This window comes from Camelus bactrianus, chromosome 19 (genome assembly GCF_048773025.1).
Source record: "Camelus bactrianus isolate YW-2024 breed Bactrian camel chromosome 19, ASM4877302v1, whole genome shotgun sequence".
In the NCBI taxonomy this organism is placed as follows: Eukaryota; Metazoa; Chordata; class Mammalia; order Artiodactyla; family Camelidae; genus Camelus; species Camelus bactrianus.
Genome location: NC_133557.1, coordinates 10235034 through 10252206, shown reverse-complemented (window position 1 = coordinate 10252206; position 17173 = coordinate 10235034). Strand labels below are relative to the sequence as shown.

The window sequence follows — 17173 nt, the reverse complement described above, 5'->3', positions numbered from 1 at the left end:
CAGTCAGTCACAGAAACATTTATCACCCAACAGAAGAGACAACTACTTGTTTATTGTCTGTCTCCCCTTCTAAAAGGTAAGCTCCACAAAGTCAAGGTCTTCTATTTCTGTTCATTGCTATATTCCCAGAGACTAGAACAGTGCCAAGGTATATAGAGTTAGCAGCAAATCACTATTTGTTAAATGAACTACACAAGTAGTTATGGAACTGTAGAGCATATACCTCTAGGAAATGAATAAAGGAACTGCTCTTTCTATCAGTCTGTGGGCCTACATGAGGCCCAGGGATCTGCAAATCATCTTGCTTTGTCGTCTGTCACTAAATCCACAGTGGTCTGTAGACAATGCTTACTGAATGAATAAACAAAAGGAATATAAAATAGATCTAACATCATACATGGTGCCTAGGTCTGCCTGGGCTTTTATAGTCCGTGGCACAGTAGATGACTGGTACAGAGTAGGAGTTCATAAATAATGTTAAATCTAAAAGAAAATATACCATTTAACATGCACCTAGCAAATTCTGTGCTGAGAAATAGAGAGATGATTAACATAATTTTTACCTTCAAAGACTAACATAATTTTAGTTATCTGCATCTCTACTAGTTCATAAACAAATACAAGTAACTCAGTGGTATAACTATTCTACTAGAGACATACAGAAGGAACATTTGGAAGGCACAAAGAAGGAAGCTGTCATCTTACCTGAGGTCAGATGGTCAAGGAAGGATTTATGAAAAAGATTCTACTAGGGCTGAGTTTCATAAGGAAGAGTTTACCAGGTGAGAAAAGGCACACTTAGGGAAGAAGGCACAGTCTGTCTGTTGGAATAACACACTTCCAGAGTGGTTCCTAGGAGAGAGTTAACAAAACATGGGAGAATATTCTGACATAACACAGAAAAAAGTCACGAAGCACTTTCCTTTAAGGATAGAGCATATGTTTTTAAAAGTTCCTGAGCCCTCCTCTCAAAGTACCTACTTTCCCCAATAAGATGTGACCTCCAAAGGGACCTGACAGATTTAAAAACATCAAATAACAAAATCGGGAGAGGAAGACAAAAATATTTATTACAGTCCAGGTCACTGGAGGACTTAAAACGTGCACTGCTCAGCATTCCTTGTTATCATCAGCACCAAAAAGGGAAGAATGTGCCTGAACAGCAGCTCTACCCGAAGCCTGCTGATGGCCACTGTGAGGTTCCCCGTAAGTTCTCTTCCTTGTCATGCAGTTAACGAGCCTTTCCCCCTTGTAGCCAAGGGCTTCTTAACTCTAAATTCATTTTGCAGAGAAGAATCTGATATACTACTGATGGTTCCTCATTTAATCCATGACTTAAATCCTGTCTCAGTATTTAACTATCTTTATTTTCTGATTAAAATAGAAAAAAAAAAAAAAAAAGGAGGGGTAAGGGCAACAGAAATAACACTGTGCTAATACAGAGAATTTAAATTCTAGTCAGAGTTAGGACCCATACAAAAGGTCAACTGATGGTTCAAAGGTAACAACTACATGGAGTCCGGTTGAGATATATGTGAGTCGAGTCTCATTATTAGCCTCAGTAATGTAGGAAAACAACCCTCAAAGGAATCGGAGTCCACACTTGTCAGGCATGCTCTGTCGGGCATGGGCAGGGCAAAGCCTGGAGAAATGGATTCTCTCCACGCTCCTGTGACAAAGAAGGCTCCTGGTTTAATGGAAAGAGCAGCTCCAGTTCCCAGGTGTTGTCCACAGCTCATGGCTGAGTTTAGCAGTGGAATCGAGTGGAGAACTTGGGCGATACAGGAACGGTCAGAGGCTGGTCACTTGACTTGACCTCCACACCCTGGTACCTGCGTATTGGATTTGCCTTGTGCACCTGCAGAATGAGAAAAACAGGGTTACCATTGCTAAGGATGTTAGAGAACTATGCTTATGGGTGATTTCATTTTTCTTCTTGAGAAAATTTTGGTATAGTTTCACAGATCCCAGTCACTAATTCAAAGAGGTGGCAGAGGGGTGGCAACACAGTTTAACAGCAACACACATGTGCTTTGGAGCCCAAGTTGGTTTTCATTCAGGTTGTGCTGGGCCCCTCAGCTTGCATCTATCTTCAGTTTGACTATTTATTACTAGGGTATAAGGGGGCTGTATTCAATTACAGAAGAAAAGAGATGTATATTAAGAATTTGCTAGAGTATAATCTTAAGCTTATTGAATCTTAATATTCACCAAAAGCATAGACACACACACACACACACACACACACAAAACCAATGACCAGGAAAGGTTTCTGGGAGAACATATGGTCCCATCCATCCTTCTGACAGTCTAGAATTAACCCTGAATCAAGCCAGATTAGTAGAAAGTTCTATGATATGGACAAACACAAGAGACAAGACTCAAGTGCTGTAGAAAATTCAAAACACTTGAGGCTGGAAAAAAGGCTGGTTTTGTAAGGACCAAGGATTATACATATGTTTTTAAAATCCAATCAGCAAAGGGTAGCTTGGATTTTGTCGAGGAACTAATTCCTTTAATAGTTTGTCCCTAAAGCCTTCCTGTGGCCAGCCACCTCTGCCAACAGCTGATACAGCTGTTGGCTTAGCATTTTTAGACAGAACCTCAACAACTTACATGTTTCTATATTCATCCTTCTACTAATCATATGCAGTTTCATCTAAAACTGTCTTCTTCATTAATAAAGTTAATGTGGCTTGCTGCCCTCCTAGTGAAAGGGTTCTTAATGTGAACGACGCTTTCTTTTCGGATAACTAATATCTAAATCACTATCTAGTGTTAGCATGGAGGGCCACCTGGACTGATATGCACTTTAACTCCAAGGAATTTGAGTCAAGTATTAAGAGGAAAATGAAGATACAGTCATCACACAATTCCCATGTCCTTCTCTACCTATGTATTCTTGTAAAACACATTGATTTTCTTAAGCCTTAACAAAATAACAATAAAAATAAGTTAAATAAAGTCCTACAAATGCATAATTGTGCATAGTTGTGCACAAGATGTCCTCCTTATGAAGATCCCCTGGAAGAAATTCTGGCTGAATTCAGTATCAAGGATAAATGTATTTTTTAAATAACTAGCTTGTTTATATCTCCTGATCATTTTGAGTTTTGTAACTGACAGGTTGGTTCCTAAAAAGGGCCAAAATTATGGCTCAAACTTAGCAGATCCATAGATCACAATTTACACATCTTTAGCCTTGTTCACATCTCAACTTTGTCACCGCCCTTCTTGGCTTGTGCGATTTCTCATTTTCACTCTTCTTTGATGAATCCTTGTAGGCCACCTTAGATCCTTTCCGGAACAAGGCAAGGTAGGCAAGGTACAGATAAAACAAAACAGACACAACCACGGGTTAGTCAGTGCTCGGGCTGCCCGGTTACCAGTTCTTTCCGTAGCCTGGCCAGCTCCTCCTTCTGCTGCTCTTCCTCCTGCTGCCTGGCCTCCTCCAGCTGCTGGGCTTTCTGAGCTTCCACCTCAGCCATTCTCTTCTCCAGCTCCTGCCGCTCCTTGGCCCTCTTCTCAGTGGCCAGCTGGAAAGTTTCCTGAACTAGACCCTCTGAGTACAGAAACAGAGAGAATATTGGTGCACAAGCAGGACTTGCATAAACCTCCCACAGTTCCAGCAACTGGCACAGACATGCATGGAAACAGAAAGGCTGAGCTCTAAGGAAGCCCTGCTAGGAGAAAGGTGGGGTAAAACCACAAAAGTTCTAAAATTTTAAGGGTTGGAAGAGCTCCCATAAATCATCTAATTAGGGAAAAAGCAAGATCTGCACAGGAAAAGTAGCTTGCTCAAAACTACATAGTGATTTTGAGACAGATTTAGGAGGAGAATCCCAATTTTCTGACACATTGCCCTTGTTTAACAAATCAAATGCTTTCTATCGAAGGCTTGCTTCAGGGTGAAGTCCAGAAAGAAGTCCTGGCTCTCCCTCCCTCACTTATTTGCTACTCCCTGGATGGGGAAAGTATAATTGTTGTTGAATTGCCAGCTGCCTCTGCCCAGGCTCTTGTTCTTTCAATCCGACCCCAACACATTCTACAAATCAACATAGCTGCTGGATTCAACAAAGATCGAGGGGGAGAAAACTAGATCCTCTACAGGCAAATGCTTTCCTAATTGACACAACATTGTACTGACATAACTGAGTCCCAGGAAGTCTGACAATACTGCCCCAATCCCACAAGAACACATAAACTATTACCAGTGAGGGATTTTTTCTCTCTCTTAGGAACAAAGGGCTCCTGGGAGATGACGGTGTTGGGACGAGCCTTGAAACAAGCTGCTTCTTTCTGCTGTTTGAGTTCTTCTTCCAGCTATTAGAAAGAAAATCTGTTAGATCGGCAACTACACAACTTTCCCTAACTACCACCTCATTACTCAAATTCTAGTGTTTCTGAACTGTTTCATCAATAAAAACAGCAGGTGATTTAATTTAAACCCAAATTAAAATCCCTTTTACATTAAGTAGATCAGATCAACAATATTTGAACCCCATGAGAATTAGAAAGTACCTTAAAGATACTTTTAAGGCCTATCTTAACATCACAAAAAATAAACAAGTAGATATTAGACATTATATACCCCTGGATAGGATCACCTGTAAAGTATTCTCCCCACTAATCCCAAAAAGAATCTAACCAGAATTTAATCAAGTCTCTAGATTTAAATACTCAATAATGGGAAATACAGGAGATAGAGGAACATATTAATCAACACCATGGGAATACAATGACTAAAATCCAGACTGTAAAATTTATAGGACAATCTAGTTTAGTCAACAAATAAAATGCAAGTAGAGCAGCCTATAGATTAAAGGGATTTAGAGATTTATCAAACAAATGTAATATGTGGACATTATTTGGATCCTGATTTGAACAATATGACTAAAAAAATGAGGGATTTGGGGATATATGAACACTGACTATTTGTCACTATTAAGGAATTACTGTTAATCTTTTAAAATGCAATAATAGTACTGTGGTTATGCTTTTTTTAATCCTTATATTTTAAAGATACACACTGAAGTATTTTTAGATGAAATGAAATGATACCTAGGATTTGCTTCAAAGTAATCTTGTGTAGGTAGAAGCATCCAGTATAGAGACAAGTAGGTAGAACTATAGATGAAATAAGATTTTCCATGTTTTGATCACGAGAGAACCAGGTGACAGGTTCATATAAATTCATTATACTATTCTACTTTTATGTATGTCTGAAAAAGTTTTAAACATTTTTTTTATTATGGGAAGTACCCCACACATAGACATTCTATGTCATGGTCCTTGAAAGAGAGTTTCACTATTGCTTCCAAAGCCAATAGTCCTAAGTTCTCCTCAAGAACAATGCTAACAAGGGGCCTACATAAGTGCTTAGTCACATAAGCAATCACGTCTCTTGCACATCAGAGGGGTGTCTTTCCACAGACAAAAAGATTAGGCCAGAGCCCCTTTCATCGTCCAGAATAAGAGACTGTATCAATACTGACAAACTTAGGGGCTCAAGAGAATTTTTTTTTCAGACGGTAGAATTAGATTCCAATTAAATCAGCCAACAATCGATTAACTTTTTAATCACCTGTCATCTATAAAGAGCAAAGAGCACACTATGTTGAGAAAACAACATACCATATTGAGAATTTATTCTCACCGTGTATTTTCTTATCAAAGCACCAACAGAAAGGAGTGAACAAAAAGGGAATCCTGCTACACTGTTGGTGGGAATGTAATTTGGTACAGCCACTATGGAAAACAGTATGAATATTCCTTAAAAAACTAAAAATAGTTACCAGATGATCCAGCAATCCCACTCCTGGGCATATATTCAGAGAAAACTCTAATTCAAAAAGATACATGCACCCCAATGTTCATAGCAGCACTATTTACAATAGCCAAGACATGGAAACAGCCTAAATGTTCACTGACAGATGAATGGATAAAGAAGTTGTGGTATAAGCAGGGGAGGGTATAGCTCAGTGGTAAGAGTGCATGCTTAGCATGCATGAGGTCCTGGATTCAGTCCTCAATACCGCCATTAAAAAATATATATATGTATTTTTTTTTTCCTTAAACACCCCCCAAAAAAGAATTGTAGTATATATATATATATGTTGGAATACTACTCAAACATAAAAAAAAAAATGAAATAATGCCATTTGCAGCAACATGGATGGACCTAGAGATGATCATACTAAGTATCAAATATCATATAATACCATTTATATATGGAATCTAAAAAAAATGACACAAATGAACTTATTTACAAAACAGAAACAGACTCACAGACATAGAAAACAAACTTGTGGTTACCAAAGGGGAAAAGGGTTGGTGGGGGATAAATTTTAAGTTTGAGATTAGCAGATACAGACTACTATATACAAAATAGATAAACAATAAAGTCCTATTGTATAGCACAGTAACAATATTCAATAGTTTATAATAACCTATAATGAAAAAGAATATATATGTGTATAACTAAATCACTATGCTGTACACCTGAAACTAACACAAGATTATAAATCAACTATACTTCAATTAAAAAAAAAGAAAAAAAGAAAAGAAAGGAGTGAACATTTAATGAACAAGTCTAATAGATAAGATCTTAACTCTTGAGGTAAAAAAAAGCCTACCATTTCTCATATTCCCCAGATGATCACTTAAAGCAGAGATCAACAAACTTAAGCCTGCAGGCCAAATCCAGCTTGCAACCTCTTTTCGTATACCTCTTGAGCAAAAAATGCTTTTTACATTTTTGAAGAGTTGAAACACACACGCACATACAGAACATGTGATAGACACTATATGTAACCTACAAAACCTAAAATATTTAATATCTGGTCTTTTATAGAAAAGGTTTGCTGACCTCTAATTTAGAGTGAGAGCCCCTGAAATAATCCAGTATGTTAGTTCCCAGGTAAATTCAGTATAGTGGGTCTACCTATTGTAACAAACCAACAATCAAGCAATTCACATTTTAGCTGCTCTCTCCCCATCCCCACCTGGTGCTTCCAAGTCTGTGCCTTCAGAGCACCCCTTCTGTCAGTCTCCAAGCAGAAAGGCTCAACCTGAGTTGTGTTCTTCACCTTCTTCTCCGGCAGGTTAATAGTGTCAAAATGAGGCAAAGGAAGTGCCTTGAACTTGGGCACCTAATAGAAAAGAAAACTTAAGGTTTAAGATAGTCTTTTTAGCCAGAAGGCAGCAGCTGCTCCAGAATATTTGAATGAATCTGAAAAATAGAAAAGGCCAGTTACCAAAGCAGCATGGTGTAGCAGAAAGAGTAATGGGCTCAAAAGGAAAAAGAGGTTTTCCTCCCAATGTTGCCAATAACTAGCAGCATGATCATGGGCAAGTCACTTAACCTCTTTGTGCCAGACGGTTATTTTAAATTACTTGCCCTATTTATACTTCATAAGGTTCTCAGAGGGATCAAAGGAAGTCAGTGATTTTATAGTTATCATTGCAACATAAAAGATTACCTTTGAGGCATCAAAGAATAGTATCGTGCTACTTGCAAAAATGGAAACACCTACCTCCCCTTTCTGCAGTTCTTTTATTTTCTTCTCCTTCTGTAACTGACGTTCTTTGTCTCGAGAATCAAAAGAGAAAGGGCATATTTCCACAGTTCTTCCCACTGGGATTTGGGGCTTAAAAGGCATCCCAAAATACGGCACAGGTTGAGCTTTTATCACTACTGGCTCCTCCTCTTCCTGAGGAAAAAACTGCAGTTTAGAAACAAGACTACTTGCTCTCTCTCACCTCCTTTGAATGTGGAGTCAGAAGACATTATATGAGAGAAGTCACTAATTAAGGCAAGTCACTCAACCTCTTAGGTGTCTTAGCTTCCTCTTCTATCAAAGAGGGATACCCACCAACTCACCAACCTACAAAGTCACCTAACAACTCACAGGGGTGAAACCAATGTGAAAGCATTTGATAAACTAACCCAATTACTCTTAAAGGATCTAAAAGTTTTCACAAGAAGGTTGTAAAAACTAAATGAGGTCAAATAGTGTGAATAAAATGAAGAACAGAAGGAAGGTACTAACCAAGCATGTACCTTGGCCTCTTCTTTGACCCAGCCTCCAGACTCCACTAAAACATGTGACTGGGAGTATTCTCAGTAGCCAAACCCAGAATAGGACCAAGTAAGTTGTTTGGGTTCAAGCTGGTAACATAAGATTACTGTGTATTTTAGTTTCAAGTGAAACTATAAAAAGGCTTATGCTTGAGATCTGCTATAAAATTACCTTAACTCTGGATATTTATAGATAAAACGGGAGATGTAACAAGAAACTAGCCTGATCAATGACAGTTTATGTATCCCAACTTCATAAACCACCACCACACAGTCACCTGTGCAACCCTTGGGCTAATGGAGATAGGACAGGGCAGACCTAAATGCTTAGTATGAATTTTAAAAGTCTCTCACTGAATGGTGACAATAACTTAGGCAAAAGAGTGTAAGTCTTGGCAACTTTTGACTCACATTACAACAGCAGGCTAATTTTCAGTGCAATAGAAACAAACAAGCTTCCATTAAGTTACAACCAGTTACCACTGAAAGCCGAAAGATTCATACCCTTACTAACTACTTTGCTTTTGGAAGAACCAAAAAGATGATCAAACGTTCATACCCATTGTTAAGACAACTCCAGCAAGAGTAACTGCCTTTGAATTCCACTAAGTTTAAGAAAGAGTAATGCTTAGATTATGTGGAAGGAATAGAAACCCTCATCCCAGGGAATCACCTCATCTTCTTTGGTGGGCATTCTGATTCTGTTCTTCAGAGCAAAGGCTGGTGACTTGGGGACAGTAATTGGAAGTACTTTCTTTTCAGGAACACCCTGGAAGTAGTAAGCAACTCAATTAGATATCCCAGAACAATCTCTACTAGGCTGTGTGATAAGGTTAATCCCTTTTTCAGAAGTTCATACACCAGGAATCAAAAAAAAAAGCTAATATTTCAGTATATTGTTATTTATCCAACTAAGATTGGTATCTATTAGTACTCAAAAGGTGGATTAACATGACAGAAGCCCAGCAAACAACAAAGACATAGTTTTGAGTTGTATATTCAATAAAAATAGGATTCATCAAAATGTTTTTTGGTATTTATGAAAAACATTCAACAGAAAATAATATCAATATGTTATTGTTTCTCTCCCTTTTTATACCCCAATCCCTCAAAAACAAAGACTTCTAAATGTTATCTAGGAACAGAATAGATACCATCCTCTTAAATCTATTCCACATACAGTTCTACAATGAGAACTTATATTCAAAAACATTACCCTCAGAAAGCAAATGGAAAATAGTATTGGGCAAGGGCTAGCTTAATTTCCTTTTGCCAAATGAGCAAAGAACAAGCAGTTCACAAAGATACACAAAAGGCTCAATCTCAGTAACTTTTAAAATGTAAATTAAGGTATTTTTCTCTTATAGGACTATTATTTAAAAAACTGATTAACACCAGTGTTGGCATGTGAAGAGAAGTGGGTGATCACATATAGTGGTTAAGGGTACAGGGCACAAACTGGTACAACCTTTAGGAATTAACTACTAAATCTTTACATGGTCATTCTCTTTCACCCAATATTACACTCTAGTATTTGATCTCTAGCTCAGCTTTTAGGTATACTTCAATATAGCATTTTTAAAAAGAGTAAAAAATTGCAAATAACCCCATAATCTACCAAGAAGGAATTAATTAAATCCTTCCTTAAACTGTGGTACATCCACACAACAGAATATTATATAGCCATCAAAAAGAATAAAATAAATCTTTATTACTGACATACAGCAGTGTTCATAATATTGAGGGAGGAAGGATAAGCTGCTGAAACAGACAATATTTTTGTTGTGTGTGTTTAAAATGTATATGTAATTTACCTAAGTATAGAAAATAAAATCTGGAAAGAACACCAAACTGTTAACTCTCACATCTCTTTGAGGGTGGATTAAGAGAGCCATTTAATTTCTATATTCCATAATTCTAATACATTCAACTACTCTGAAGATTTTGCCCCTTTTGTGATTCCAAAACACTGCCAACACCTCAAATCCTTGCAGACTGAATTATGTGTCCCACTCTACATGCATTCAAAACTAACATATTTTAGAAAGTTGTTCTATAAATATTTTCCGATTCTCATCAAATTTACATTCTATCATGAATCTGGCAATTAATCCTAATTGCAAAATGGTATCTCTCAGGCTATTGTTTTGAATAAAGTGTATGACCAAATCAATTTTAAAAAATCAAAACAACCTTGAGACATCCTCTGTAACTCTTTATCTGTTACACCTACATCCATATGCTGCCCCATCAGCTCTCTGTTCTGCCCCTTCTCTAACTCGTACCACAGGCCACATCATCTACTGCCTGTACCATTCCACTAGCCTTCTAATAGTCTTTCAGCTTCTCATTTCATTCCGTCAGTCCATCTGCTGTATACAGTCAGAAGATCTGATCACATTACTTCCTGACTTAAAATTTGTTAATGGCTCCTACTGTCTACCTACAGCAGTATAACATATTCCTTGACATGAAGTTCAAGATGCTTCATAATCTAGTTCCCTACCCGACTCTCCAGCCTTATCTCTTGCCCCTCCTTAGGCATCACCCTCCAACCACAATGAACTACTGGCAGCTGCCAAAATTTAACACTGGTTCTCATCTCAGTACCTTTGCCTGTGCTCTTTCCGAAATGATCTGGCTCCTTGGAAGGACTTAACCCTTCTTTTTAAGACTCCACTGAAGCATTTCTTCTTTTGTAAAACTTTTCAGTAGATCTCTCCACTCCCATAACCTAAAGAGCTGACCCCACTCTCCCCCAAATATAGTTTGTTATGTACAGTACATATAAAACTTCATTGCACTTGTTTATACAGGTGTTCATCTCCTCCTACTAGTCCGTGAATGCTCTGAGAGTGGGAACTGTTATTCCATCAATCCCTAATATCTAACACAGACCTTGGCAAGTATAAGGCATTCAGTAAATGTTTGTTAAGTGAATATAGTAAGCATGAATAACAAAATTTATAACTTGGACTCAAAGACTCTTGGACTCTAATTTATACCTTGGGAGACTTCTCCTTAATCCCAACAATGCTGCAACTGCTCCAGACATGTTTGGAATCTCTTTCTTGGAGTGGCCTTCGAAGCCAGTTTTAGGGCCATGCAAGGTAGTTGCTCAATCTTTACTTTTAATTAAACAAAACTGTTTCCAGCTCTATTATTTTACACTACTCAGAAGTTTTAGTTCCAAATAACTTTAGATCAGCTCTTAAAAGCAATCTTTAAAATATGAAGACTTGCCATTGTTAAAGAGATCCAAAAGACTATGCCATAGGATAAAAGACAAATGGCTTTTCCAAAATGCTTTGTACAATATCAATCTTTGGAAAGAATTAATACTGTCAAGGTGACCATTGTAAAGGTAATTCTCATTCTGCTGTGGGAGTTCTAATACATTTTCTAAAGAAAACCAGAATCACTAGTATGGTAAAATTTAATACAGCAGAACTTGCAATCAGCGACAAAAGTCCATGAAATGGGTTTTCAAATAATGCTTGTCAGAAAACAACAACAAAAATTTATTGTTCTAGACATCCCGGACAGGTGGACACCACCCTCTTGCCTAAACACAACCAGGACATGTGGGAATGGGAAGAACACTGAGCAAGGATTCAGAACTCTGGTCTAGCCTAGCTTGGATTCCAATCTATATAGCCTGTATAGCACTAGCAGATAGCCTTCCAGGCCTCAGGTTTTTTTTTTTTTTTTCTTTTCATAAAATAAAGTAATTGAAATAAATATCTAAGGACTCTTTTAGTTCTAAAATAATCCCTCTTTTCCTATTTTTCCCCTCTCTCTGCATCCTCTCAGCAGAGAGATGTGCACTTTAAAAGAAATCTCTAATAAATAAGTCAAGAAAGAGATGTTTACAAATGGGATCAGTCCTCATAATTAGTTGCAGGAGGGGGAAAGGTGATTTATGGAAGTCAACTTTGAGGCAACTATCCATCCACATCCCATCTCTGCTGCAATCAAAGCCAATTGGGGGCTCAATCAGAAATAAAGAAAACTGGGTTTCTAGAAACAGAGAAGGCGTCTTGTTTTGCTATTTTACGTATTTTAGTTATAAGCTCCTTGGGGGCAGGGATACTGCCATTTGCATTCCTTTGCATTCTCCACAGCACCTACAAGAAGTAGCAATTGTCCAATGAACGTGTGTTGATTAATATCACTGTCCTTACTTGTTTACATGTCAATCTGCTCTCCCAGACTGTGAAAGCTTTGAGGACAAAAACTGTCTACTTCCACCTGAATTCCCAGTGTCTAACACAGGCTGCTGCATTTCAGCTTGGCCTGTCACTCAGTTATCTAATATTGCAGTGTCTATGCTGATGTGCTGGGGAAACAGAAGTGGACAATACAGATATCATGGTCCCTGCTATCAGGGAGCTCACATTCCAGTTGAGGAAAGAGACAATGAAAAAGTAACAAATCAAATATTTCCTGATTTCCACAAGTGCTCTAAAGAAACCAAACAGAATGTGGAGCTGAAGGATAATGGGGGAAACTCCGAAAGGAAGCTGAGGGAAGATATCTCTAAAGAGGTCATATATGGTCAGAAGTGGGCAATGTGGGTGAAAAGATGATGCATTTAGGAAAAGCAGCCCAGGATGGGGGATGGGATATTGGGAGTGAGCACCTCTCCCTAAAGCAAGATATGCCCCTAAGTGCCCTGTGACAAATTCTCAGGCCTGTCCCAGAGCAATTAGGAAATTACTATGAAGCAATGTTATAGCTCAGAGTATGAAAAAATTTTTCAAAAAGCCTGCCAGTCTCCCCGAGTCATCCCTAAAATATCGCTGCTAAAATTACTCACTGGCCTCACCGTCACCACACCCACCTCTGTGGTGCTCCAGCTCCCCGCTAGATGTCGGCACCAAGTTCACATTTCACACCCTTGAGCTCAAGGCTTTCATCACTTTACCTCTGCCCCAAGAACCCTTTTTCCATCTCTGCCTCACGGCCCACTGCTGCCCAAGCCCATCTCTCATCAGCCCCGTTGTCTCCTTGCCACCTATCAACAAGTGGGAGAGCACAAGAAACACCAAGAGGACACACGGAAAGAGAGCTTCGGCACCGGGGGACACAGATGGGCATAACAGCGGTTGACAGAGCAGCTACGTTCAGGCTCTGGGGGGCAGGCTCTTCCACTGTAAGAGTCCAAGACTAGAAGTTAAAAGACCTAACCTCAGTTCTACCACCAACTTTAAAAAATGTTTCTATGGGCAAGCCATATTCCCCTCTCAAAGCCTCTCTTAATAAAAAATGAAGAGGGTGGAAGGGAATAGATCTATGTGTCCTTCTATGCTTTGTTTCTCAAGAATCCAAAAGTTGAAGCAAAATCACTGGAAATTTCCATAGGGAGAGAGCTGCAAACAGCCAACATCAGACTCAAAAACTCCTATTGCCAAGACAAATGATGATAAGTTAGCATTGTTGGGTAGAATAATACACTGTTTAAGGAGATGACAGGTTCAAATCCTGGTTCTGCATACTAGACACCTCCTAGCGTCTCTTTCCTCATCTAAAAAGTAGGGATAAAGATAGAAACTATCTCTTAAGAGCTATTATAAGAAATAGATAATTTAGGTAAAACATTCAGTACAGTGTAAGCATGCTACAATTATTACTATTAACATGACTTCTGACTGTGTGTCAGACACCAAGTTCTTCACCCGGGCTTTCTCTAGTCTACACTGCACCTAACAAATCCAAACTCCAGGGGTGGGGCCCAGGAACCTGTTTATGTAATAAGATCCCCAGAGGATTCTGAGAACCGGTTGGGTTTGGCAATCACTTCCCTACAGCACAACATATCAGTTCAGTCACAACTTAATTACTTACCTAGTGCTTTGCTGATCTGTTTATCCAGAATTCTCAACAAGGCATAACCTGGTATAATGCTAATCTAAGATCTCACCTAACTAACTCCCAATGAACTCTAGTCACCCTTAACCCACTTACCACGTCACCTCAGCATTTCCAAAGTACAACAAACTGCCAAACCAATTTCCTAAATCAGTGTTTCCAAAAATGGAGTCAGTATGGAAGAGGACATTAAGCAGGATGTAGACTTTTTTTAATGGTCATGTATTTTCCTAAGAACCTTTTATTTTAAAACAAGAGCATGGACCCTGAAACCATGTTACCCAAATTACTCACATCCCAGCTCTGCCATTGGCTAGTTTGTGATCTTGGACAAGTTATTTAACCTCTACAAAACAGAATGATAATAGTACCTGTAGTGTTTACCTCTTGGGTTATAATGAGAAGTAAGTTATTATACAAAGTGCTTATTTTATTTAAGTATTAGCTATTATTGTCATTATTCATGGCAAAAAGTACTGGTTTTCCATTTATATAATGATTTCATGTTCCCTTTAAAATTACTTTAACTATGAGTTCATTTTACAAATATATAAAGTCAATATTGGTATATGACATACAAGGACATAGTAAAACTTGAGAGCATGATATGCAAATTAAATAAAAAACAAAAACTTGTAGCAGGGGGAAAAGCCAGGAGCTTGGAGAAAAAGCTTATCAAAAGTAAGGGGCCAAATGCATGTTACAGAAGCCTTGAGGAAGTCATTTCTCATCTCTGGACCTTGGGTTCCTGGTGTGTAAAATGAAAAAGTTGAGCCCTTCTGGCCTCTAGGAATCTGAAATTTGCATACAACCTACATTTCCCTTATTGTATTCAGAACAGTTTCCTCAGTGAGTAAGCAACGACAAAGAAGGTACAGTTCTTGGAGACTAATCACCTGAGTGGAAAGAGCTTTCTTAAAAGGATATGTAACAGAGTTTGGCCTATCATACATGTGCATCATAGCAAAAAAGAAAAAAAAGCATTGTGAATAGAAAGAGGTCTCATATGCAGAAAGCTTTCAAACTGAAAAAAGGTACTGGGAAGGAAGAAGGGAAGAATCATTTCTAAGGATTATCATGCTTTTTTTAAAGCCTAGAAAAATATAACTTCAGACTGCTTCCGACTTAGTGCTAAGAAAATAAAATAAACAAAACTAAGTATCCAGTCAAAGGTAATACAGTCATCCCTTGGTCTCTTGAGGGAACTGGTTCCAGGACCCCTGAAGATACCAAAATTCAAGGATGCTCAAGTCCTTTATAGAAAATGATTTGCTTATAACCTATGCACATCCTCCTATATCATCCCACATACTTTAAATCATCTCTAGATCACTTATAATATCTAACACAATGTAAATACTATGAAAACAGTTGAAAATACAATGTAAATGCTATGTAAATAGTTGCCAGAGAGCAGCAAATTCAAGTTTTGCTTCTTAGAACTTTCTGGAGTTTTTTTTTTCCTGAATATTTTCAGTCCTCTGCTGGTTGAATCTGCAGACACAGAACCTGTGGATAAGGAGGACTGACTGTATATTGGTGCACAGTTTCACTTAAAACCATGGTGACTCTAAAGGACATGCAAAAAGAAAGAGGACAGGAAAACAGAGTCCTGAGTACCTGGACATAGTCAACCTAAACTTGGGGAAGAGGATGTTTTCCATCTACACAGAAATATATCTGAAAACCATCTCTGCACTTATGCAGCTGCTGAATGGCATTACTTATTCTTTGACTGTGGCATCTCTTCTTGATGGTATATTTTGTTTAAAACTGTGACTGTGAGCCACCATCAAACTACAACCCATTTCTCTAATCTAGTTTCCAGGTGCTCCTCTTGATATACTTCCTTTCTCCAGCTTAACTGACTCACTCACAGTTCCCAATAGCTGCCCCATGCTTCCCAACTTTAGGCTTTTTCTTTTTTTTCTAACTCCCACTGCCTGAGAATGCTCAGCCAGTCCATTTCATTTGCATTTCTACAAGTCCAAATTCTACTAAAAAGTGGAGAGGCAGTATTATGAAGTATTCAGATCATAGACTCTGGAGCCAGAGTGCCTGAATTCTTATCCTTGCTCCACTACTTACCAGCTGAGGGCCCTAGGAATGCTACTTAACCTCTCTGTGCCTCAAGTGCTTCATATGAAACTGGTGATGATTACAGTAAACGAACTAAAGGGGTTGTGGTCAAAATGAATGGGTTAATATACAAAAAGAGCTAAGAGCAGTGCCTAGAACATAGGGAAAGTGTCAGCTATTGTTTTTTAATAGTGACAACAACAAGATGATGACAATGACACTGTCAAGGCTCAAGTCAAATGCTTCTTCCTCCACAATGCATTCCCTGAACTTCTATCTGGAAGAAATCATTCTCTCCTTGAATTCTTATAGCACTTTTAACTGTCATCTCTCTTAGAGCACTTCTGTCTCATTTTATATTATTTACACCGATATTGTCTTCCTTAGTGGACTTTAAGTTTCCTGAGAGCAAAATCCACCTCTGACATGTCTCTCTGTCAGCCACAGCTCTTAATATGAAGCCCTGATCATAGTATCTACTCAAGCATTTGTGAGTGGGTGGACATTTGGTATGAGCAGGACACTTTTGCCAGCACAGAGCCTCATCACTCTTACCACAACATCTTCCAAGATCTTAGTAGGGCAAGGCTTGGAATGAAATTCAAAGTGCTCATCCTCCAATTTCTTCTTTGACTCTCGCTCCTGGATCCTCTTCTCAATTTCCAAATCAAAGCCAATAGGCTGAGTGGGTGGCTTCACAGGTGGTTTCTTGGGCAAGATGGGACCACCTTCAAGAATTCTGGGATCAAGTTCCTGTGCTTTAAATTTGTATCTATAAGGTGAGAATTAAGTGATGACCATAAAAAAAATGTTTTCAATAAAATGAAAACTACACAAAGAACAAAGTAAGCCAAAACCAGAAAAATAATAATCATTAGGCTTACCCATCATGCACAGCAAAATTTCAGCTCTCTCCAAGCCACTACATCTACCTCAAGAGCAAAGAATAAATAAGAAAGACTAACATTCCTATCACTTTAAAGACCGGGTTTCTCTTCAAGAAGCTTCCCCTTCTCAAAAGAAGTACAAGAAGGAATGAAAGGAACCAGGAGACAAACTCCAGTGCTAACCACATTAAGCTCCGGTTCCCTCCACAGATATTAGCTTTAATAACCCCTCGGGTAGCCATAAAAGGGTGGGATC

General features: G+C 38.5%; 1 protein-coding gene across 3 annotated transcripts in view; it reads right to left on the bottom strand.

The window, feature by feature from the left end:
• Positions 1 to 1044: 1044 nt before the first annotated feature.
• The window catches only part of TPX2 (TPX2 microtubule nucleation factor), a 41583-nt gene continuing 25454 nt past the window's right edge, over positions 1045 to 17173 (bottom strand). For all 3 annotated transcript variants that reach the window (XM_045521058.2, XM_010960891.3, XM_045521059.2), the window contains 7 exons: positions 16586 to 16802; positions 8754 to 8849; positions 7536 to 7712; positions 7005 to 7151; positions 4212 to 4323; positions 3387 to 3562; positions 1045 to 1858 (listed from right to left, as the gene is read on the bottom strand). In XM_045521058.2, the coding sequence (XP_045377014.2) occupies positions 1748 to 1858; positions 3387 to 3562; positions 4212 to 4323; positions 7005 to 7151; positions 7536 to 7712; positions 8754 to 8849; positions 16586 to 16802 (1036 nt within the window). In that variant the 3' untranslated portion in view covers positions 1045 to 1747. The remainder of the gene's footprint in view (positions 1859 to 3386; positions 3563 to 4211; positions 4324 to 7004; positions 7152 to 7535; positions 7713 to 8753; positions 8850 to 16585; positions 16803 to 17173) is intronic.